At 40.6% G+C, this 22,685-nt stretch overlaps 1 protein-coding gene across 1 annotated transcript in view; it reads right to left on the minus strand.

Moving 5' to 3' along the window:
* The window catches only part of TTC12 (tetratricopeptide repeat domain 12), a 55,426-nt gene extending 47,231 nt beyond the window's left edge, over window positions 1-8,195 (minus strand). The window contains exons 1-5 of the mRNA XM_036747797.1: window positions 8,167-8,195; window positions 3,858-3,933; window positions 2,678-2,838; window positions 1,984-2,005; window positions 1,145-1,222 (exon numbers count right to left, since the gene is read on the minus strand). Of these exons, the coding sequence (XP_036603692.1) occupies window positions 1,145-1,222; window positions 1,984-2,005; window positions 2,678-2,838; window positions 3,858-3,918 (322 nt within the window). The 5' untranslated portion in view covers window positions 3,919-3,933; window positions 8,167-8,195. The remainder of the gene's footprint in view (window positions 1-1,144; window positions 1,223-1,983; window positions 2,006-2,677; window positions 2,839-3,857; window positions 3,934-8,166) is intronic.
* Between the last annotated feature and the right edge of the window lie 14,490 nt (window positions 8,196-22,685).

Genomic DNA, 22,685 nt, shown 5'->3' on the forward strand with positions numbered 1-22,685 from the left:
AACATACCTTCCTTCACTGGGAATAAAAGAGACTTGTCATTTCTTCCAACTCCTCTGTGACTACAGTATAATCTTATTTTATGCTCAAGGGTAATTTTCCTCTAGCCACCCCCAATTCCGTGTTTCCTCCCTAAAAGGGTAGGTGCTCTTTTTGCTTCAGCCCTGAGCCTGCTACAAAGACCAAGTTTCCAGAATTGAAAGCATGTTGAGGATCGTGGAGTCAGTTGGTAAATATGTGGTCATTTATACCTGTGCCATGCAGCCACCAGGAACTTGGGATGACACTGAGTAGTGCCCTCCCACTAGATTGATCCACTTTTGTTTGTTCCTCTCTCTCCCCTTTGCCCAAATCATTTCTTCTTTGATAGCATTTCTTTTTCTTTGCCCCTTTTCCCTCTTCTCTCCTCACATCTTTTGGCTGCTAGTGGTACCTGCTGGCATCATTTAGCCCCACTGATGGCATTTGGGATTAAATAAATTGCTGACCCTTCCTGTTACCTCCAATGCCAACCTAGATACTTTAGGGATAAATCTTTTGTTGTGAAGATGTGATCTAGGACAACAACATCTTCAAACTCAGAGTAAGAAGGGCCCCTAGGGGCCAACTCATCCCAACTGTCATCCCTATAAGATACCCAGTAAATAAGTCACCTAGCTTCGGCTCAGAGACTTCAAGTAAGGGGAAACGCACTACTTCCTGAGGCAGCCCATGTCATTTTTGGACAACTTTAATTGTTAGGAAGTCTTTCCTCATATTGAATTAAATCTGTCTTTCTGCCCCTTATGGCCACTGCTCCTGGAGATCTGGATGGAGGTGTCAAGCAGAGCTAGTGCATGCCCCGTCCCATGTCATAGCTCCACAAGTCCTTGCAGACAGGCATGAGGGGCCTTAAATATCTCCTTTTCTTTTGGGTTGAAGGAATACTATTACTCTCACAATGGGATTATTCCCAATTTGTTGAGTGGGAGAAGAAAGTATCCTAAAAACAAGTTTTGGTGAACAGCATCTTCTCTCCATGGGCTCATTATAAGCCAGCCAACCGAGAACCTGGCGCCTTCATGTTTGAGCCACACTTGGGTTCTCTGAGGTTCTTTCTAATCTAAATTGGCCCATCTAATGATGGCAAACCTCAACAACCATTACCATTTGCTAGGCTTTTGTTTTCTTTTCTTCTCTCGGCTCGTTCTCTGGCATCCTTCTCTAATACCTCCATGAAGCCATCTGACAGCAGAGAAGAGAGGTTTAAATGGTTAAACAATGAGAATTCTATAATCACCCCTCTAGTTCAAAGACAGAAGAAAGCATCTGTGTAGCCAAGCTTTCTATGCAAAGACACGTGCACGCACGCACACACAGACACACACACATACACACAGGCTTCTGAAGCCACCAAGCTGACATCTTCTTAATTTGACATTAAATGGTAAAGTATGTGATGTATTATTATACATGATGGCTATGACTGTGTGTCAGATTTGAATTATGCCTTTTAAAATAGTTTTTCTTTGGGGGAGAGACTTTTTTTTTATTCCTTGCAGAATAATGAGCCTCTGAGCTGAGCAGCAAAAGGAAAGCCTAGATGCCTTGGGTATCGAAGAAGTGGAACAAGAGGTGAAACGCTAACAGGGCTCATCATACAGAGGGCTGGTGAGGAAATAAGGAAGGGAAATTTCATAGAGCTGCCAGGGTGATGCAGAAGAAGCTTGCAGGTCACAAAATCACAGAAATCGAGGCTATGAGGAACCTCTGAAGTCACTCGGTCTAACCTGTAGCTGAACAGCAATCGCCCCTCTAATATTTACAACCAGTGTCTTTGTGAAGATATCTAGTGACGGTGATCCTACTAACAGTGGGAAAGATTTTTGCCCACTCATAATTCCTGAGTTCATAAGGCTATGATTTACTGTTCCTGAAGCTAGGTAAGATCAATCAAATTGCTGAGAATAAAACAAAACCTATTGGGAAGAAAGATACTGCCTTACCTTTGGTTGTCTCATCCACATTCTGCTTTGGCAGGTAGTTACATAGGTCACCAAAAAAAAAAAAGAAAAGAAAGTTTCATTTCATATGTGTGTGTATATATATATATATATGTGTGTGTGTGTGTGTGTGTGTGTATGTGTGTGTATACACACATATATGTCAAAAAGGGAAGTCAAATCAGTGTTATGAAGAGGACTACTGTGGGCCAAGTTCAGTTTCCTGATTTGTGAAGGCTGCTAACAAATATTGAAGTGTCCACAATTTGCTTGGGATGACACAACTTATGAGATTAAATCATGAATTTGATTGCTATGAGGCTATGAAAGAATTTTCTCCCAAATGATAGTTCCAAGTTGTGATCTGTTTGGAAGAGTCAAAGGCTCCCAAAGGTGAACCAAACCCTACTCACTAGTGGAATCAAGTTGATAAACAAAGCACTGTGACTTTAAGTATGGTTCCCAAGTACTATGTGGTCATAAAAAAAATGAACTAAATCTTAAAGCTTATTAAAATTAACCCAGTATTCTTGTTAAAGATGAACAAAAAGATCAGAAAACCAAACCTCAGGGTTCAGACTTCCTTACTGTCAGGTCCATCAGGCCCCAGTGACAATAATTTTCTAGCTTTGTTAGTGTTTGTGTCTCGGATCTACTATCTACCATTGTTTATTTAATTCCGTAACAGAAAGGAAACCTTCATAGGGACTTGTGGAGGACTAATCATCGTTTTGTTCAAAGTGGTCCTGCATTCATCTTCCTCTTGGTCCTCCAGGAGCTTCAGTCTCTTCTCTGCCTCATGCATGGCCCTCTCACGCACACTGAGGTCATCAGAATTCAGCCCCTGAACCAAAGTAGCTTAAGAGAAATTAGACATGAACCAATCAAACAAGGCAAAATCAAACAGAAGAGAGCCTTCTCTACTACTAAGATGTTCTAGAGAGATGGAATTCATAGAGATATACTGAAAAGAGTTCACAAGAGAAAATAAGAATGAGTAAGTAGTTCCAATAAGAAAAGAACAGGGATTATTTAACTTGGAGAAAGCTACGGCAGGGACCTAACTATGGCCTTAAGAATATAAAGAGTTATAACCACTTATGAGTTTGAGCCCATTCATACTTTTGGCTTATATTTCCTCTTGAGGATAACTGGGTTCTGTAGATTTTTCCTCTTTTGTGTAGAAGATTTCTTTTATTAAGTCTGAAAAGGGCTTTCTCGAGCTTCAAGAGGTGACTGCTAGTTCTAACAGAATGCAGAATAGCTCTAGTGCTTTGTACAATCAGTAGAGATTCTCAATAATCTTAATTGAGCTAAGTTGGGAGTATTTTGCCATTAGAATGGACAAAAATACCTCTTTAGGCCTTGCTAGCCACATGAGTCCATGACATACCTGTACATTTAATCTTTTGGCCCATGAGGGAAAAGTGCTGCCTATACTTTTACAGAAGTAAAAAGGAAATGAACATTCCCTCAAACAGCAGAATGCCAGATGTCAACAGCTGCAACCTTTGGATGACGTCCCCTAACACGGTAACTAGAATTCCCCTATTGTATAAAGTAGAGTAGGAAATCACAAGTTCTTCTGGCCCTATTCTAGGTAGAAGGATCTTAAACATAGACAGAGCTAACATTAGAATCTCACTCATAGCATTAACAGCTTCTCTTGAACCAATTAGCAGCCAGAAAACATTGCCCCCAAGCTACAATATCACTCAATTTCTCAATACCCCGTCAGTTTAAATTCAATTACAGTTTTTCTTGAAGTCATAAACCTGTCAGACAGCCTAGTAACTATGTCCAAGTAATCATTCCTTTTTAGCCACCAACACTCCCCAAAATAGAACTTAGTTTGTTTATGATTTTCCAGTACTTACAGATTTCATCCACATTCTTGAGAAATTTCTCCAAGTCTCTCTCTTCTTTCTCCTTAGCCATTTCAGACCACACTGCCTGAGGGGGCCAGCAACAAATGATGGAAATTAATAACAATAAAACACTAAATGGAATTTGTCAGTCTTATTAGCTCTGAAAACTAAAAAGAGTCATATAGTTATTTTTAACACACATTTATGTTTATAAATCTATTTCTTTTCAGTTGGTATTTAAAACCAACCCATACTCATTAATTGTGGATGCATCCAGAGAGCTAGGAGTTCTCCCCCTGCTGGCAAATTCACCACTGCTGTAAGACCCCTGAAGAACACCTCCAATCCACATACCCCTTCAAAGCCAACACACCAAAGCATGTCAGGAACAAGAGACACAGGTAGAAAGGTGTCTGATTAAAGTTAAGGCAGAGGGGAGCTAATGGGGAGCCCTAGATGGAATTGAATTGCTGCTGAGGCCAGGCTTTGAGTCTGTCGGTTGGAAGGTCTCTCTTGGTGGTGGCTGCCAGGAGGCAGGATAAGGTCGGGTTGGCGCTTCTATAGCAATGTGACAGGTATTCAGAAGCTGTTGACAATTCGCATCTAACTATTTACATGTACTAGTAACAACTAAGTGCAACTTATGGCTTAGCTTGTTTCTAGGAGGGACAGAGAAGCTGCTGACTAGATGAAACGATCAGCATTTGCTAAAATAATTAATAATAATCCCCTTAATCCCAGTCTATATTTCTTAAGAGGCAGTGTGTTAAGAAACCTGAATTTAGCTTGTCTCCTGGCTGTCACGAGTTCAAGCTGTGTGACCTCAGGCAAATCATTTAACTTTTCTATGCCTCAAATACCTTAAATATAAAATGGAAATAATACATGAAATGCCCAATTTCCATTCAGCTATCAAATTGAGCTTTCTAAAGCACAGGTCAGATCATGTTACCCTCCTTCCATAAACTTGAGTAGTTTCCTATCACTGTCAAGATCAAATAAAATATCCATTTGGTGCTCAAAGCCCTCCATTACCTAGTCCCCTCCTACCGTGCCAGGCTCCCTACACTTTACTCCCCCCAAGCATGAGCTCTGGGATCTAGTGAGGTTGGCCTCCTGGCTGTTTGTTCTTCACACAAAACACTCTATCTTCCAACTCTGAGTTTTCACTGGCTGTTCTCCATGTTTGAAATTCTCTCCCTTCTCATCCTGGCTACCCTGAAGTCCCAACTAAAATGCCACCTTCCAGAAGCTTTTCCTTACCTATGCTTTTTAATGCCAGTCCTTTCCCTTGGTTGATTACATCCACTTGATCCTGCATATAGCTTGTCTGTACAAAGTTGCGTGCATATTGTCGTACTTTATATCCCCAGAGCTTAGCACAGTATCCCACAGTGCCTAGCATATATCAGGTGCTTAATAAATGCTTGTTGGCTTGACTTTTGTGAGGAAAGCACTTTGTAAACTTTAAAATGCTATATAAAAGATTGGCTAATACGACAAACAAAAGGAAAATGATAAATATTGGAGGGGATGTGTGAAAACTGGGAGGCTAATACATTGTTGGTGGAGTTGTGAACTGAACCAACCATTCTGGAGAGCAATTTGGAACTATGCCCAAAGGGTTATAAAAATGTGCATACCCTTTGATCCAGCAATACCACTGCTAGATCTATATCCCAAAGACATCCAAAAAATGGAAAAGGACTGATTTGTACAAAAATATTTATAGCAGCTCTTTTTGTGGTCTCTAAGAACTAGAAATTGAAGGGATGTCCATCAATTGGAGAATGACTAAACAAGCAATATGACTGTAATTGCATATTATTGTGCAACAAGCAAGGTGATTTCAGAAAAACCTAGAAAGACTTACATGAACTGAAACATACTGAAATGAGCAGAACCAAGAGAATGGTATATACAGTAAAAGCAATATCGTATGATGAACTGTGAATGACTTAGCTATTATCAGCAATATGGTAGAAGGCAATCCCAAAGGACTCATGATTAAGTATGTTATCTGCCCCCAGAACTGATGCTGTCTGAAAACAGACTTTCTTTCTTTCTTTCTTGCTTTCTTTCTTTTTTTCTTTCTTTTAATTCAAGTCTTCTTGTACAAAATGACTAAAGTAAATGTTTTACATGATTGCACATATATAAATTATATTGGATTGCTTACTGTATCAGGGAATGGGGAGGGGAAGGAGGAAAAGAATTTGAAATTCAAAACTTTTTAAAATGTTAAAAATTTGTTTTAACATATAATTGGGGGAAAATAAAATATTATATATTTAAAAATAAGATAAAATGTTATGTGAATATATTTTAGTGTTAGGAGGAGTTCAAAACACCAATAACCACTGACCAACGGCCACCTACGACTAGGTATACCCACAAGCCTTGGGAACAGTAATGGTCTCTCAGACCACTGGTCCACAGACCAGGAACCAAACCCATTGGAAAAGCAACCTGCCAACTGCTTCTGCTTGTTCTGAAGCTACTCCCTCAGCAAAAGCTTTACCTATTAAAGATTCAGAAAAGTAAGTCCTGGACACCACAGTTCTAGGCACTGTTAGATGTCAAACAGTACAATGCCAAAATCATATATGATTTTATAAGCTGAAACCACATTAAACTGGCAAAACCATCCATTTGACTACTTCTCCCTAAACACTATGGGACCTTTGCATCTGTCCTGAAGCTAAACCTTCCTATATGTGTTGTTTCTCCTGATAGGATATGAGCTCCTTGAGAGGAGGACTGTCCAGCTTTTCTCACTTCGCAGATAGTGTTTAATAAATGCTTTTTTTCATTCATTCATCGACTGACTTTCTTAAATATTACCTTCATTTGATCCTCACACAGCCCTCAATAGTAAAATAGGTATGACAGGTAGGGAAGGAGAAGAAAACACACATTTATATAACACTTACTGTGTGTCAGCCGCTGTGCTAAGTGCTTTTTATGGATATTACTTCATCTGACACATTTTATAGATGGTGAAACTTTAAGTGGAAAGTTGGTGTCAGATACGGCTGTGTGTGGAAGAGGCTATATAAGCAAGGACTCAGTACAAGGGTTCTTTCTGCCTAAGACATGACATAAAGAACAGCAGGAAAGGCAGACATATTAGAATTTCACCTGCTGGCATGTTTGGATGGAAGGGGGCTTTGCTGGAGGCCCTCCTGGTCCAGAAGCTCTCGAACAGTATTCTTAACCTGTATGTGTTATGGCCCCCTTGGACAGTCAATGGACAATCTCTTCTCCCAATAATGTTTTTAAATGCATAAAGTAAAATACAAAGGAAACCATTTAAGCACTTTTACATATGTAATCATATTTAAACCTCACAGGAAACTGAGGCTGAGAGGTTGAGAAACACACAGCTAGCAAGTGCCTGAAGCAGGATTTGAACACAGGACTTCCTAACTCCAAGTCCAAATTTGCATCCACTGTGCCACTTAGCAGCCTGAATTTTACTGAAATAGTTATAAGAATATTTTTTTACAAAATAAGTTCACGTTTTTAGTAATATTGTAATGATGATCGCTGTGACTTTGCTATTCTAACCAATGCAATGATCCAAGACAATTAATTCCAAAGTACCCAGGAAGAAAAATGCTGTGCACATCCAGAGGACTGATGATCTGAGTGCAGACTGAAGCATACTTTTTTTCACTTCCGTTATTTTTCTTGCTTTTTTTTTTCAACATGCTAATACGGAAATAGGTTTTGTATGACTTCACTTGTATAACTAATATATTGCTTGCTTCGTCAATGGGTGGGGGAGGGGCTGAGGGAGAGAATCTGGAACTCCAAATTTAAAAAAAAAAAGTTAAAAATAAACAAAACCTTTTATTTTTTTAAAGTTAATGGACTCTCAGGTTAAGAACCCCTGCTGTATTAAAAGGTCATGTCTCTAGGTGACTTCCAAAAGTTTTCGAAGTGGGGACAGATGGGGGCCCCTGCCCCCACCGATGCGTTTTCTTTCGTACTCTTGGGCATTTCCAGACTTTTCGGCGTAGTTCAGGCAGCACCATCCCCAAGTTTCCAACTTAGCCAAGCAAGACCCAGGGAAGGAGCGCGCCTGAGGATCCAAATCCCCGCCCCGCCCCCATCCGCGTCCCCGTTGACGTGGCAACCACCGGGCCGCTTTCCTCTCCCCTCCTCCTTCCCCACCCCCAAGCACCTGCCCAGCGGCGGGCCCCGGAGTCAGCGGCGGTTCCGTAGCAGCCCACCTGTCTTAACCCGACCTCTCCTGCTCTAACCTCTTGCCGTTCGACCCCGGGGATCGGCGCCCAGGAAGATTCCCGCCTACCTCGCTCCACGGACCCGAGGCGCCCACTACTCGGACTAGAAATGGCGCTGGCCGGGTGGGAGAGCCGGGCAGGGATTGGCCAGCTAGAGGGAGAGCGGGAGAAGGGCGGGCCTGTGAGGGGACGGTGCGGGGATTGGTTAATGAGAAGGACGGGGCGGGGTCATTGGCCTCCCAGGGGGCGGGGTCAAACGCTCTGGTGTGCTGCTGGCCCGGCACCGGAAAGGTGTAAGGGCTGGCTGTGTTGAGGTCATTGGGTTCTCCCTTTAGCCGTGGGGTCTAGGGTGGAGGGATCGATATATGGCAGGAATCGGAGCTTGGGGCTGGTGAAAAGGACACTAGGTGTGTGATCTTGGGGAAATCAACCTGTGAATGATGTTTCGATGGAGGAATGAGAGGCAACTTTCAGAGAAGCACGAGGAAGGACCCCAGAACAGGATGGGAAAGGGGCAGCCTCTTCTTCCTCCTCACCTTCCCTTCCTCCTCCTCCTCCAAAAATGGCAGTCTCTATTCTTAAGGAGCTTCTTCCAACCAACCTCCCTCCTTCCCCCAACAAGCCAACCTCCCTGTTTTTGTCCTAGATGTTGCCCAGGCATGCTGAAATGTTCTTTCCAAGGTTACCAGTGATCTCTTAAAGAGCCAGATCTGATGGCCTCTTCTCAATCATCATCCTTCACCACTCTACAGCATTTGATACTGTTGATTATTCTCTCTTCTTGGGGCTTTCTTGACACTCTCCTCTCTTGGGTCTCCTTTTACCTGGCCGGCCTATCTGAAGTCTCCTCTGCTGGATCATCACGTATATCATGCACATTCCCCCCTCAAAAAAAAAAATTAGATGTATCCTAATGTATCCTAGGCATATCCTAATATTCTGTCTTTATTTGCATACACCCTCTCCTTTATCGACCTCATCATCTCCCATGGGTTTAAATATTATCTCTAAGTAGATGACTCCCAGATTTATATATCCAAACTTAGTCTCTCCTCTGAGCTCCAGTCCTGCCTCGTTGATTGCTTTCTGGATTCTTCAGATACGTCAGGCGTTGTGCTCAGTGCTTTTTACAGATGTCATAGGATCTGATCCATTTTATAGGTGGTGAAAAGTGAAGCTGAGCTTTGGACTGAAGCTGCTCCACTGACCTGGATGTTGGTGTGAGTGGGCATCTGGATGTCCCATAGGCATCCCAAACTCAACATGTCAAAAACTAAAGTTTTCTTTCCAGAACTTCAATGTCTCTGTTTAGGGCACCAGCAACCTTCTAGTCATCCGGTTCAAAACCTAGACCTTAGCTTTCACTCCTCACTAACTCTCCCCCCACAGTCAGTTCCCAAGTCTTGTTGATTTTACATGACTGAATGAATGAAAGGAAAAAAAAAATTATTACACACTTTCTATATGCAGGGTGCTGGGGAAGCAAAGAAAAAAAGCAGACAGTTCTTGCCCTCTGGGAGCTTACATTCTCATGGGGGAGGTTACATACGGGGGAGTAGAGGGAAAGGAGAGAATCTTTAGTCCTGGAAGTTACAGGGTTGGTGAGTGTGGGCATAGGGGAATAGAGACACACCTGGACAACTTTTCTCTTATGTATCCCCTACTTCCTACTCTTGCAGCCGTTGTCCTTAGTTCAGGTCCACATCGCCTCTCTCCTGGACTGTCAGTGTAGCCTTCTAATTGATATCCCTTCCTCAGATCTCTCTCCACTCCTCTGAATACCATCTTCCACACGGCTGCTAAAGTGCTAGGTCCCACTGGGTCATTCAGGTGACAATAGTTCCTTGTTGCCTTTAGGATCAAATTTTGACTCCTCTGTTCGTATGGAAAGTCCTTCCAACCTGGATCCTTGCCAACCTTATTATCAATCATTTAACTTCTCTCTTTGGTTTGAGAACAGAAACTATAAAAACAAGTGAGGCTCTTCCTGTATCTGTCTTAATCGAGTTGTGGGACCCACTCTGCTCAGAAAAAGGGGATAAATAACCATTTAATCCTCTTACTGTAAAGAATGTGAACCAAGGAGTGGAGGAAGGAAACTGCAGGTAGCCCAGAGGAAAATGCTATAGAATTATCAGTTATTATTATTATTATTATGGTGGCATGATGGATAGAGAGCTGGTCTTGAGAGTCAGAAAGACCTGAATTCAAATCCAGCCTCAGACACTTACAAGCTACGTGACCCTGGGCAAGTCACTTAACCTCTATTTGCCTCAGTTTGCTCATCTGTAAAATGGGCATAATAGCACCCACCCCCCACACCCCCAGGGTTGTTGTGAGGAGCAAATGAGATAATAATTTTAAAGTATTTAGCACAGTGCCTGGCACACAGTCATTACTATATAAATGTTAGTCGTTATTATTGCTATTTTGATTTTGACATGTGCTGACTGCATGACCTTGGGCAACTCACGATCTTTCAGGAGTTTAGCCCTAGGCTGTCAAACTCAGAAATGGGGCCCCTAGATCATAAATAAGGATCCCTGCTGGGCCTCATGTTGACTTAGAAAACCACATTAACATTATCTTTATGCTTTTGTATTTTTATTTATTTTGTTAAATATTGCCTGATTCATATTTTAATGTGTAATATTAAATTAAATATTGTTAAATTATTAATAAATTAAACATTAAATCTCTAATACTGTAAGCTGCAGAGAAGGTACATTGGAAAGGAGGATTTTTCCTCACCAGGCAGTCCTTTATACCTGCTCCATTTTCCCTCTATCCCTGAGTGAAATTACTCTGACATAGTCACATACTCTAGCTATATTGAAAAGAGCTTTATTGGAATGGGTTTGATCTGGAGTCCCTCTGTCTTGTAGACAGCAGGGTCCTTATCCCTCACTAAAGGAGGGGGGCGGTTTGGGGAGGTCATACCTTCATGTCAGCATATAAAGAGGTTTTGTTTGGTTTTGTTTTTTAAGACTATGGGTGTTGGGAGAGAACAAGGTTTTATAATATTCTCTTCACAAATGGACAGAAAACTTTAAGTTCTGTTTTATAGCTCCCCAATCTATTCTTCTTTGAATGTATTTTCTAAATCTGAAGACTATGGTTGCTACAAAAAATGAAATTTTCAGACCTAGGGAGAATGCTTCTGTTGAGTTGGCCAGTCTTCTTGGGCTGAACAATTACCTAAGAGCCACTTGTCTCTATCTGTATCCATTACGGCTACACACAGGCAAGGAGTCAGCCCAGTCCCTTTCTCCATCATGCTACAGCCCCACAGACATTTATCTTTTTGCTCCAACACTTTGTCACTCTTACCTTCTCAAAGTAAAACTGATGGGAAAAGATAAAGAGAGCCTAGGGGTAGTCATGTAGGCCCTTAATCACTGCTACTAGAGAGGCTTAGGCTGGTAGATTGTTTGAGCTCAGAGGAAGGGCTAAAGTGATAGGTGTCCATGCTCAGTCCAGCACTAATATGGTAAATCTCTGAAAGCAGAGAACCACTAGGTTGCTTAAGGAAGGATGTACTGGACCAGGTTGGAAAAATGGAGCAGATTAAAAAGCTTCTGAACCAATCAGCATTGGGATCAGGCCCATGAGAGGCTGCTGACTTTCCAGCCAGGAAAGATAGGGGGATTCAGTCTCAAAAACCAAACAAAACAAAAGATGAAAAAAACCTAGGACTAGGTGTATTTGCAGGGGAATATAATATAGTGGAAATAGCATTCGATTTTGACTCAGTTTACTTGGATTCAAATTATTTTTCCGATGTTTCCTAGTTATGAGACTTCGGCCGAATCACTAAATATCTTTAAACCTTCCTTCCCTCGCCTGTAAAATGGAGATAGCAATCCTTGAACTGCTGACTTCCTAGGGTTGTTATAAGGAAAGGACATTTTATGTGGAGATCAAGAAAGCAAAGGAAGCTGAATGAGGAACACATTCATAATGGTTTCCAAGGCTCAGAACAGATGTGATACAACAGAAGGCAAAGAATGAACAATCCATTCTTTATCTGTACAGGCCTACCTTGGAGATACTGCAGGTTCAGTTCCAGACCACTGCAGTTAAGGGAGTACCGCCATAAAGTAAGTCACACGAATTTTTTGGTTTCCCAGTGTATATAAAAGTTATGGTTACAATATACTGTAGTCTACCAAGTGTACAGAGTATTATGTCTAAAAAATGTACATACTTTAATTAAAAATACTTTATTGCTAAAAACCAAATCTAACCATGAGCTGAGCCTTCAGTGAGTTATAATGTTTTTGCTGGTGGAGGGTCTTGCCTCCGTGTTGATGGTTGCTACATGGTCAAGGTGGTGGTTGCTGAAGGTTGAGGTATCTGTAACAATTTCTTAAAATTAGGTAACAATGAAGATTGCTGCATCAGTTGACTCTTTTTACTTGAATACTTAGAGGCCATTGTAGGCTTATCAATTGGTCTAAGTTCAATATTGTTTTCTGTCAGGGAATAGGGAGGCCTGAGGAGAAAGAGATGGGAACAGCTGGTAGATGCAGTCAGAACACACACAACATTTATGGATTAAGTTTGATGTCTTACACAGGAGCAGTTAATGGTGCCCCAAAACGATTAACAATAGTAACATCAAAGATCCATGATCGCAGGTCACCATAACAGATATAATAATAATGAATGCAAGAATTACCAAAATGTGACACAGAGACACAATGTGAGCATGTGTTGTTGAAAAAATGGCTCCAATAGACTTGCTTGATGTGTGGTTTTTGTTTAAAGGAAAATTCTTCAATTGGGTTTTCACCCTGATTAATGAGGCAAAACTCAGGACAAAGAGAATTAAAAGCATTGCACTATAAGTATGTCAAGGTAGCAACAAGTTGACAGACTGGTCACTGGAGAGCAGCAATGGTTTGAAGGTAGGGACAACTTTTATAGGTAACTAAAACAATTCGGATACTTCCAACTCAGCAAAAGAGGTTGGGCCCTTGTATCACCCCCAAGGAAGCAAGAACGTGACAATTTGCAGGTAGAGGTATGTGACAAAGAGCAAGTAATACAAAAGCTGCAGATTTGGTACCTCTTTTCCCACCACAGCCTCCCCCAGTACTGGTTGATAAACAGGTCTGGGAACATTGGGTAACTAAGTCAGCATAACTTTCAACAGTTGCCACAAACTTTCAATTTTTTTTAAAAAAAATGCCATATTTGGGAAGAGCAATAAAGCAAAGCATAATAAAACGAGGTATGCCTGTATTGAGGACATAAAAGAAAATTGACCTAAACTGCAATACGTGGGATTTAGGTTGGAGTCAGAGAGCAGTCATTCTGAATGAGGTTCATGAGGGTTTGTTTGCCAGGACATCTGTGAAATGGTCCAGACTGTAAGTCATGATAGGCAACAGTGGGCCTGGAGTCAGGCCTGAGTTTGAATTGGGCTTCAGACACTTAGGAGCTGTGTGACCCTAGGCAAGTCTTTCTGCTTGCCTCAATTTCCATGACTGTAAAATGAGGATAATAATAGCACTTACCTCCTAGGATTTTGAGACTCAAACAAGATAATGTTTGTAAAGTGCATAGTACAGTGCCTGGCACATAGTAGAGGTTTAGTAAATGGTTACATCCTTCTTACATATATTTCTCACTACAAATTTTAAATTTGTCAAAAGCAAAGAAAAAGGGATACTTTTAGGAGTCCGTCCTCGTAATAATTTACCCATACAAAGGCTTCATAAGATTTTTTGTTGGAATATGTAGGGGCAAGTGGGATTGGAGGTCTGTAAGGCCTTTTGACACATGGAGTGGTCCCCAGATTGAAAGGTTTGAAGATCCCTGACATAAGGAAGAACCCTGAAATAATTACATGACAGCAAAGGAATAGAGCAAAGTAATTTAGGAGAGAACACAGACATAAGTCTTATAGCATGAGGAGATTGAGATAGGTTGCAAACTCCCACAAATGGATGGAGTGAGATCACAGTATCTAGAGCATGAATAGGAATTCAATCTGTGGTCTGTGAACTTGTTTTAAAAATACATAGTTGGTTTATTTTGTAATCCTCTGTCTTTTATTTAATGAATTAAACAATATCATGAGAAAGGGTCCATCCATAAGCTTTCACCAGACCAGCAAAGGTGTTATAACACCAGAAAGCTTGAGAACACTGGATCTAAAGGAATAGGAAACCAGTGGAGCCTGGGCAGCAGTATTTTCTAGTAGTCATAAACAAAGAAACTTCTGTTTCTCATCTAATTTTGTTGTTGTTTCAGTTGTATCCAACCCCATTTGGGGTTTTCTTGGCAAAGATACTTGAGTGGTTTGCCATTTCCTTCTACACTTCATTTTACAGATGAGGAAACTGAGGCAAATATTTGTGACTTGCCAGACAGCTAGTATCTGAGGCTGGATTTGAACTCAGGAAGATAAGTGTTCCAGATTCCAGGCCCAGTGCTCTATCCACTGCACCACCTAACTGCCTCTCATCTAATGAGAGAAGTTTGAATGTAGTCCTACTAGAAGGCAAGGCATTTGGGACTAAATGACTCCCCAAACTATGGGGAGCAATATTATTTCAAAGCATTTTCACAGATTCTTGACCACTGATAGACCTGTGATTTCTTCAATGTGCACACATTCTTCAGCAGAGCAGATCACAACCCAAACATACCTACCCATCTTGTGCTGTATGACTCTGGTGTGTGTCCTCTCAGTACTCCGTAAGGGGTCAGCCAACTTGCTTGGGGCCTTCCTCTAGTTCTCTTGATATTATGTGGATGCCATTAGAGTATGTGAACTCTTGCTATCATTAATTATATAATTAGTTCTCCTTTTCTAGTCATACTTCCCTCTGATGATGTTCTAATTTATGTCACTTCTCCTGCACAATTCACAGATTACTTATTATGACCTAATAATTCCCACCTTATGACTTTCTATAGCACTTTGTGTGAGCTTCAACTTTAATTCTTTGGAGATCAAGGTATTTTGTGGCTCACAGTCATACAGTATCACCAGAAAAATACTGAAGTTAAAAAGATATCCCTTTGTTTCAGCAAGAATCTCAGAGTAACTAAAAAAATGTTATCCCAAAGACAATCCAGCCCACTCTCTTCAATTTGGCATCCCCAGGTTATCAGGCATTGTAGTGTCAACCCAAAATACATGTACCTGTTGGCCAGCACTAGAAGTTATCCTTCTAGATACACATCAAAGTCTGGACAATAGTTATGCTTCATCCATTTGACTTTTCCTATGTAGAAAATCAGGATGAATTCTTTTTGTTTGACCCAATTATTCTTTAAGATTAGATTATTTAGTTTTTAGCCTATGCTTCCATGGCCCTTTATTACATGCAACTTTTACTGCCTCATGATTTAAAAAGAATGCATTTAATATTTCTGTCTTTCCGCATTTGACTGTGAGGTTTTTATACCCTAATACATGGTCAATTTTTGTATAGGTGCCATGTGCCACTGTATTGGGAATCAAGATGGGCTCTTAGCACTTAGCAACCAAGTGCCCTTGAAGAGTTCGGCCTTTGTTTCCTTGATTAAATTAGGAGTCCTTGATGACCTCCTTGCCTGAAGGGAAATCCTAGTTTACATGGGTTTGAGTGACATGTTTGTGACATCAGAGGCTTTTAGACCATGTGGGTTTAAGTTGCATTTTTGTGACGATTTTAGGTCATGTGGGTGAGTCGCATGTGTGACTCACCTTTGACCTTGAACAACATAAATAAACCCAGAGGTAGGCTTTCTCTTTTGGAGTTCTGAGCCACAGCAGGAGTGGTGCGTGACTCTAGGCTAGCCATTGTTATGAGCTCCCCAGCTTTGAAGAAAACCCAGATGTTGATGCTTCTCTGGTAACTGTATATTGTGATTTTGTCAGACAGAAATCTGTCTGTTGATTCGTGTTTATTTGCTCTGTTTATATTTGCTCTGAAGCTCAGGGTGCTGGCTTTTCTCCCTGAATTGAGTGAATGATATTTGTATGTTGGATTAAAGTAAGATTGTTAACCCCTTAACATTGCTTTCCTTAGTAAAGCAGATCAAAAGAACCTGTGTTGGCAGCTTTCTGTGTGCTGGTTGTTGGTGGGTCTTACACCCCTACAGCAGCTGCTAGCAGATTGTTGCAACAGCCACTGAGAAAAAGATATATTACTTTCTATCCCCATTCAGTGTTCTACAGTGATCTATCATTTCTAAAATTCTATTCACCTCCTTAACTGTTTTCTTGTTTATTTTGTGGCTAGATTTATCTAGTTCTGAGAGGGAGAGGTTGAGGTCCCTCATTAATGTAATTTTGCTGTTTATTTCTTTCTGTAATTCACATAACTTCTCTAAGAATTTTATGTTATATCACTTGGTGCATGTATGTTTAGTATTGATATTACTTCATATACGGTACCCTTTAGCAAGATGTAGTTTCCTTATCTCTTTTAATTAGATCTATTTTGACTTTTGCTTTGTCTGAGATTAGGACTGCTACTTCTGCTTTTTTCTTTTTTACTTCAGCCAAAGCATAATAGATTCTGCTCCAGCCTTTTACCTTTACTTTGTGTGTATCTCTCTGCTTCAAATGTGTTTCTTGTGAACAACATATTGTAGGACTCTCAATTTTACTCCACTCTGCTATCTACTTCCATTTTGTGGGAGAGTTCATCCCATTCTCATTCACAGTTATGATTACTGTGTGTTTCCTTCCATCCTATTTTCCCCATTTGTACTTTTCTCTCTTCTTTCACCCTGTCCCTTTACACCAGAGTTTTGCTTCTGACCACCACCTCCCTCAATCTGCCCTCCCTTCTATCAGCACCCTCATTCCTTTCCCCTTTCTCCTTCTACTTCCCTATAGGGTAAGATAAATTGCTATATCCAACTGAGTGTGCATGTTATTTCCTCTGATGAGAGCACATTTCAAACAATGCTCACCCTCTCCCTTTCCCTCCAATGTAACAGGTATTTTGTGCTTCTTCATGTGGTGTAATTTACCCTATTCTGCCCCTCCCTTACCTTTTCTACCAATACAATTCTTTTTTTTTAATCCTTTAATTTTTTTATATCATCACATCAAAGTCAACTTATACCTATGCCCTCTGTCTATGTATACTCCTTTTAACTGCCCTAATAGAGATACATTTCTCAAGTGTTACAAGTATTGTCTTACCATGTAGGGAAAACAGTTTAAATCTTATTGAATAATGTGTTTTTTTTCTTTCCTGTTTACCTTTTTATGCTTCTCTTGAGACTTGCATTTGAAGATTGCATTTTCTGTTCAGTTACGGTCTTTTCATCAGGAAAGTTTCATTGAATGTTCATCTTTTCCCCTGAAAGATTATGCTCAGTTTTGCTGGGTGGTTGATTCATGGTTGTAATCCAAACTCCTTTGCCTTCTGGAATATCATATTCTAAGCCCTCCATTTCTTTAATGTAGTAACTTCTAAGTCTTGTGTAATTCTGACTGGGGTCCTTGATATTTGAATCATTTCTTTCTGGTTGCTTGCAGTATTTCCTCCTAGCCCTGATAATTCTGGAATTTGGCTACAATATTCCTTGGAGTTTTCATTTGGGGATCTCTTTCAGGAGGTGACTGGTGGATTCTTTCAATGACTATTTTACCCTCTGGGCAATTTCCCTCATATTTTCAAGAAGTTGATAAATTTCTTAAAAGATGCTGTCCAGGCTCTTTTTTGATCATGGTCTTCAGATAGTCCAATAATTCATAAAATATCTCTCTTGAATCTATTTTCCAGGTCAGTTGTTTTTCCAATGAGGTATTTTACGTTTTCTTCTATTTTTTCATTCTTTTGATCTTATTTGACTGATTCTTGATGTCTCATAGAGTCATTAGCTTTAACCTTCCCAATTCTAATTTTTAAGGAATTATTTTCTTCAGTTAGCTTTTGTATCTCCTTTTCGATTTGGCTAATTCTACTTTTAAAGGAGTTGTTTTCTTTGGCGGTTTTTTTTTTTTCAATTTGGCTAATTCTATTTTTAAGGAGTTGTTTTCTTCAGTCAATTTTTATGCTTCTTTTTCCAAGCTGTTGACTCTTTTTTCATAATTCTCCTGCATAATTCTCATTTCTTTTCCCAAATTTTTCCTCGATTTTTTCCAATTCCTACTTCTCTTATTTGGTTTTTAAGATCCTTTTTGAGCTCTCCAGGAGGACCTTTTGGGTTTGAGACCAATTCATATTCCCCTTTGAGGCTTCACATGTAGGTATTTTGACATTGTCATCTGAGGTTGTGTTTTGATCTTTCCTGTTGCCATGGTAGCTTTCTGTGGTCAGGTCTTTTCTGTTTCTTAATAATTTCTCCAGCCTATTTCATAACTTTTAAAGTTGAGCTCTGCTCTTGGGGCACAGGGGGTACTTTCCCAAGCTTCTTATGCTAGGGGCCAGGGGCCTGGTCACTGGTTTTCCATGCCAGGGCCTCAGGTGCTTGTGGCTTGTCCACTGCACTGGGGTGGCCCGGCCTATGCATGCCTGTTGCATGGAGATTCCAGGGCCTGCAATTTCCCTTCTGTTCTAGGGCTGGAGGCATCATTGCTGACCCGCTGAGCCAGGACCAAAGGGCCTCAGCTGATGATCTGTACTGCTGCTAAGAGTCTCCCAATGGCTTGCCCAGATGTGCCATCTGTGCTGGGCTGCCCTCCCCTTTTATCCAAGTGAGACAGACCTCTCCTGAAGTCCTTCTAAGTTATCTTAAGCTGGAAAATTGTTTCACTCTGTCTTTTTGTGGATTCTGTCACTCCAGAATCTATTTAGAAGCTTGATTTAATGTTGTTTCTGAGGGAAACTAGGGAGAGCTCAGGCAACTTCCTGGCTTCTCTCTGCCATCTTGGCTCAGGATAAACTCTTTTTCAGTAGTATACAGGACAGATATTTGATCTTCACAACGACTTTGTGAAGTAAGTAGGGTAGGTGATATTATTCCCAAGTGACAAATGAGGAAAGTGAGATCACACAATTGGCATGGTCACATTCAAACCCAGCTTTCTCTTTCAGACAAAGGATAAAAGATGCTAAGTATTGAGGAAGATAGATAATATAAACCTTGTACCATGGATATTGTTCTGTCTCCAGTTAGATTGCAAGCTCAGGTCCCATAACTTAATGATTCTTAGCCTTCCCCACAATGCACATAGGGTGTAGTGTCTAGAGAAGATAGAGGAAGCATGACATAGTAGATAGAGAGCTAGTCTCAAAGTCAGGAAGTCCTGGGTTCAAGTCTTACCTCTGATATATTGTTGGCTGGGGAAATATAGGAAAGTCACTTGAGGGAAGAGAGTGCTTCTTTTTTGTATTCTCAGCACTTACCACAATGCCTGGCATGTAGCAGGTGCTTAACAAATGTTTATTGATTATTGATTTATCATCTCCTTGTTCTAAACAGCTCAAAAGTCTCATCATGGAGAAGGTGCTCATGTGCGTTGGTCGGGGAAGTTTCTTCACCTTAGTGAAGCCATATCCAGCCATATCTTCCTCAGTGCTGGGTCCTTTGCCCATTGTGTGCACTTTAATAAAGATTTGGGAAGAATCATTTAAATCTGGGGTGGGGAGAATGGAGAGTAAAGATCATTGCCTTATTGGAATGGTAGCTGGGCCTGGTGGTGGGATTCTTTGTCATCTCTTTCAGCATTGGCAGAGGATGAGTATGGTTACCGTGTCCCCAGAGCAGGAAGAAGGAAAATGAACATTTATGAAGAAGCTACTGTATGAGGAGCATTATGTCAGGAATCTGAGGAAAGCCAAAGTTGAGATCATAGGATCAGAGCTGAAAGGGACCTGGGAGGTTTTGCAGAACAACTCTCTCATTTTAGAGTTGAGGAAACTAAGGCCCAAGGAGGTAAATGCTTTGCCCAAGCTCATAAGGCAGTGACGGAATTTGAATCTGAATTCAGGTCTTATGACTCTGAGTCTAGCATTTAATTTAATTTAAATTTAATTTTCTATGTCACCAGGATGCTCTTGAGTCTCTCCCTGAAGAGGTTATTGTAAAAATGATGATGGTAAGGAACTATAGGTTTCTAGGGGTGACCGCTGCGGCCCCAAAATACCTACACGCCAGGTCCTGCTGAAAGAATTCGACTAAAGCCTTCTCAGCCAAGGGAAAAGAGAAAGTTTATTAGGGATTCACCATAATGGGCTGTTTTAAGAAATCCCACCCTTTGTGATGCCTGTTTTCCACAAGCAGGCCAGATTCAACCTACTGAATTAGATTGAATCTGAGCACCTTCATGGAGGCAAGATGGAGATTATATACACAAAGATTGTAGGAGGGATTGAGGGGTGGTCTGGGGTGACTAGAGGAGGGGTTTAGGGAGGGCCTTGAGGGGAAGTCTAAGGAGGACCAGGTGAGATCAGAGTCCAGGAACCAAGAGAATGGAATTAAGGGCAGGAAGTTCCTGAAGGCATGGATACTGATAGTATCAAGGTTGGGAAGTAACTGAAGGCATGCATATCTATAGTTAACAATAGAGGGTAAGGTTTAGGCCTAATGATAATGTGAGGCTATAGTCTCTGGGGAAGGCCAGATCTAGTTGAAAGATTCAAGGACAGTTCAAGGGGGATCCCAGAGACTGTATTCCAGATTCAAGGGGGTTCCCGGAGACTGTGCCTTCATCATCACCTTGTGGATCTTACAGTCAAGTAGGAGATAATAGGAGCAAAGATTTAGTGATGAAAGGAACCTTAGAGATCATTTAGTCCAGCAGTCCTCAAAATGTGGTTTGCATAGCCCAGGGGGTTGCCAAAATCCTTTCAGGGGGTCCAAGAAGTCAAAACTACTTTCATTATAATGCAAAGGTGTCATTTGCCTATCAAAATATTCTTTCTTTTTCCAACTACAAAACCGTGTAATGTTTTCTCATTTACTTCAACCAAAACAACATATCTCAGCTGATTAAAGGCAGAAACAGAATCTAGCTGTCTTTTATTAGGCCAGACATTAAAGGGATTTGCAAAGACATGTAAAACAATGCTGCTCTTCTCTATTTTTTTCTTTATTTGGAAAGAATAGTTATTTTTCATATGCACGCTATTTATGTTATTATGGAATGAGTTTAGTATTATTTTTAAATAAAACAGTGAATAAATATTTTAAAATTTTATCAGTTTTAATTTCTAATACAGTCAATTTTGATATATAACCCATATAAAAATCACTTTGGGGTTCTGAATAATTTTTAAGACTGTAAGATACTGGGGGGAGGGGAAAACATCTTGAGACTAAAAAGTTTGAGAACTGATCCAGTCAAATCCCTTTATTGTACAAGTGAGGAAAACGAGTAAAGGAAATACAAGTACCAGAGATGGAATTTGAACCCAAGTCATTGGCCTCTAGATGCATTCACTGCACCACAAATGCAGAGACCATTATAGTTGAGATCCTATCTGAAGCTCCAGAGGCTTCTTCTCTAGAAGAGACGAGGAAGGGAAGGCAGAAAATTCTATGGCAGGATGAAATCTCATTAGTATAAACCTAGTCCATGATGGAGTAGTACTGCCACCCTGTGTGCAGAATAACCATTGCATCTACAACTTAGTACATAAGGAAGGTTGGGCCTTTTAGGAAGGAAAGAAATTTATGTTTGTAATCTCGGGGGAATGTGTTCAATTTCATCAGCTACTTATGCTTAATCTATGCTAGAGTTTGGAGGGTTTCATATTCGTTTGCTCAAAGCTTTTGAATAATCTAGAAATGTTCAATAATTATTACCCTGGATTTTTGAATCATGAGCAAGATGATCCTAAACTGAGTTATTGGCCTCTGGAAACTTCTAAAGAAGGCCCTAACCTAGAGGATCTTCAGTAAAATCCTTTTGTTTCTCAATGCTACCATCAAATTTATAGAAAGAAAGTATATTGTCCTCCCAGAGTCTTAATGCAGAATAGCTAGTATTTACCTTTGTATCCCAGAATAAGATGAATAATTCTACCCATTTACAGTGGAGACAGACTTTGAGATTTAAGAGATATCATTGAGGAGGAATTATGAGGCTTAGTCAGCTCTGAACAAATGGGTACTGATTACTTGGGAAACAAGAACATAGCCATCTAAGAAAAAGAATGTGAAGATATGTGGTCTTCATAGTGCTGGTGACTGGGAGCCAGGAATGGTAGACATTTCTGTTTGATGGACAAGGATCTGTTTGGCTAGGATTAGCAGAGGTAATAGCAAAGCAGAAAAGGGAATTCTTAGTTTGTTCCTCTAAAGCCATTTGGGAACAACCTCTCCAGAGTCTTTCCCCTCTGTAGTGGACTCAATGATACAGCCATGTTTGGGATATTTATTCAGAGTTGAATAACTACTTTAGGAAGAGACACCGGCTGGAAGCAATTAGTTGTCACCAATCTTTGGGAGACAGCTCCTTACTGGAAGGTTGTTTTATTTTCAAGGACCTTTCTTATGAATTCTAGTTTGTTTTCTCCAACCATTCAATAGAACTTTCCTTCAGTTAATTGCATGGTTATTTAGATGTTAAGGTGTGCTGATGCTTAGTTACCTGACCCTACTTGTTGATGAGAGCCAGGGATTGGCAATCACATGCTCAGTCCTGAGGGTGGTGATATGTTCTACCTACTACCAAAGTATC

This window comes from Trichosurus vulpecula, chromosome 2 (assembly GCF_011100635.1).
Source record: "Trichosurus vulpecula isolate mTriVul1 chromosome 2, mTriVul1.pri, whole genome shotgun sequence".
NCBI lineage: Eukaryota > Metazoa > Chordata > Mammalia > Diprotodontia > Phalangeridae > Trichosurus > Trichosurus vulpecula.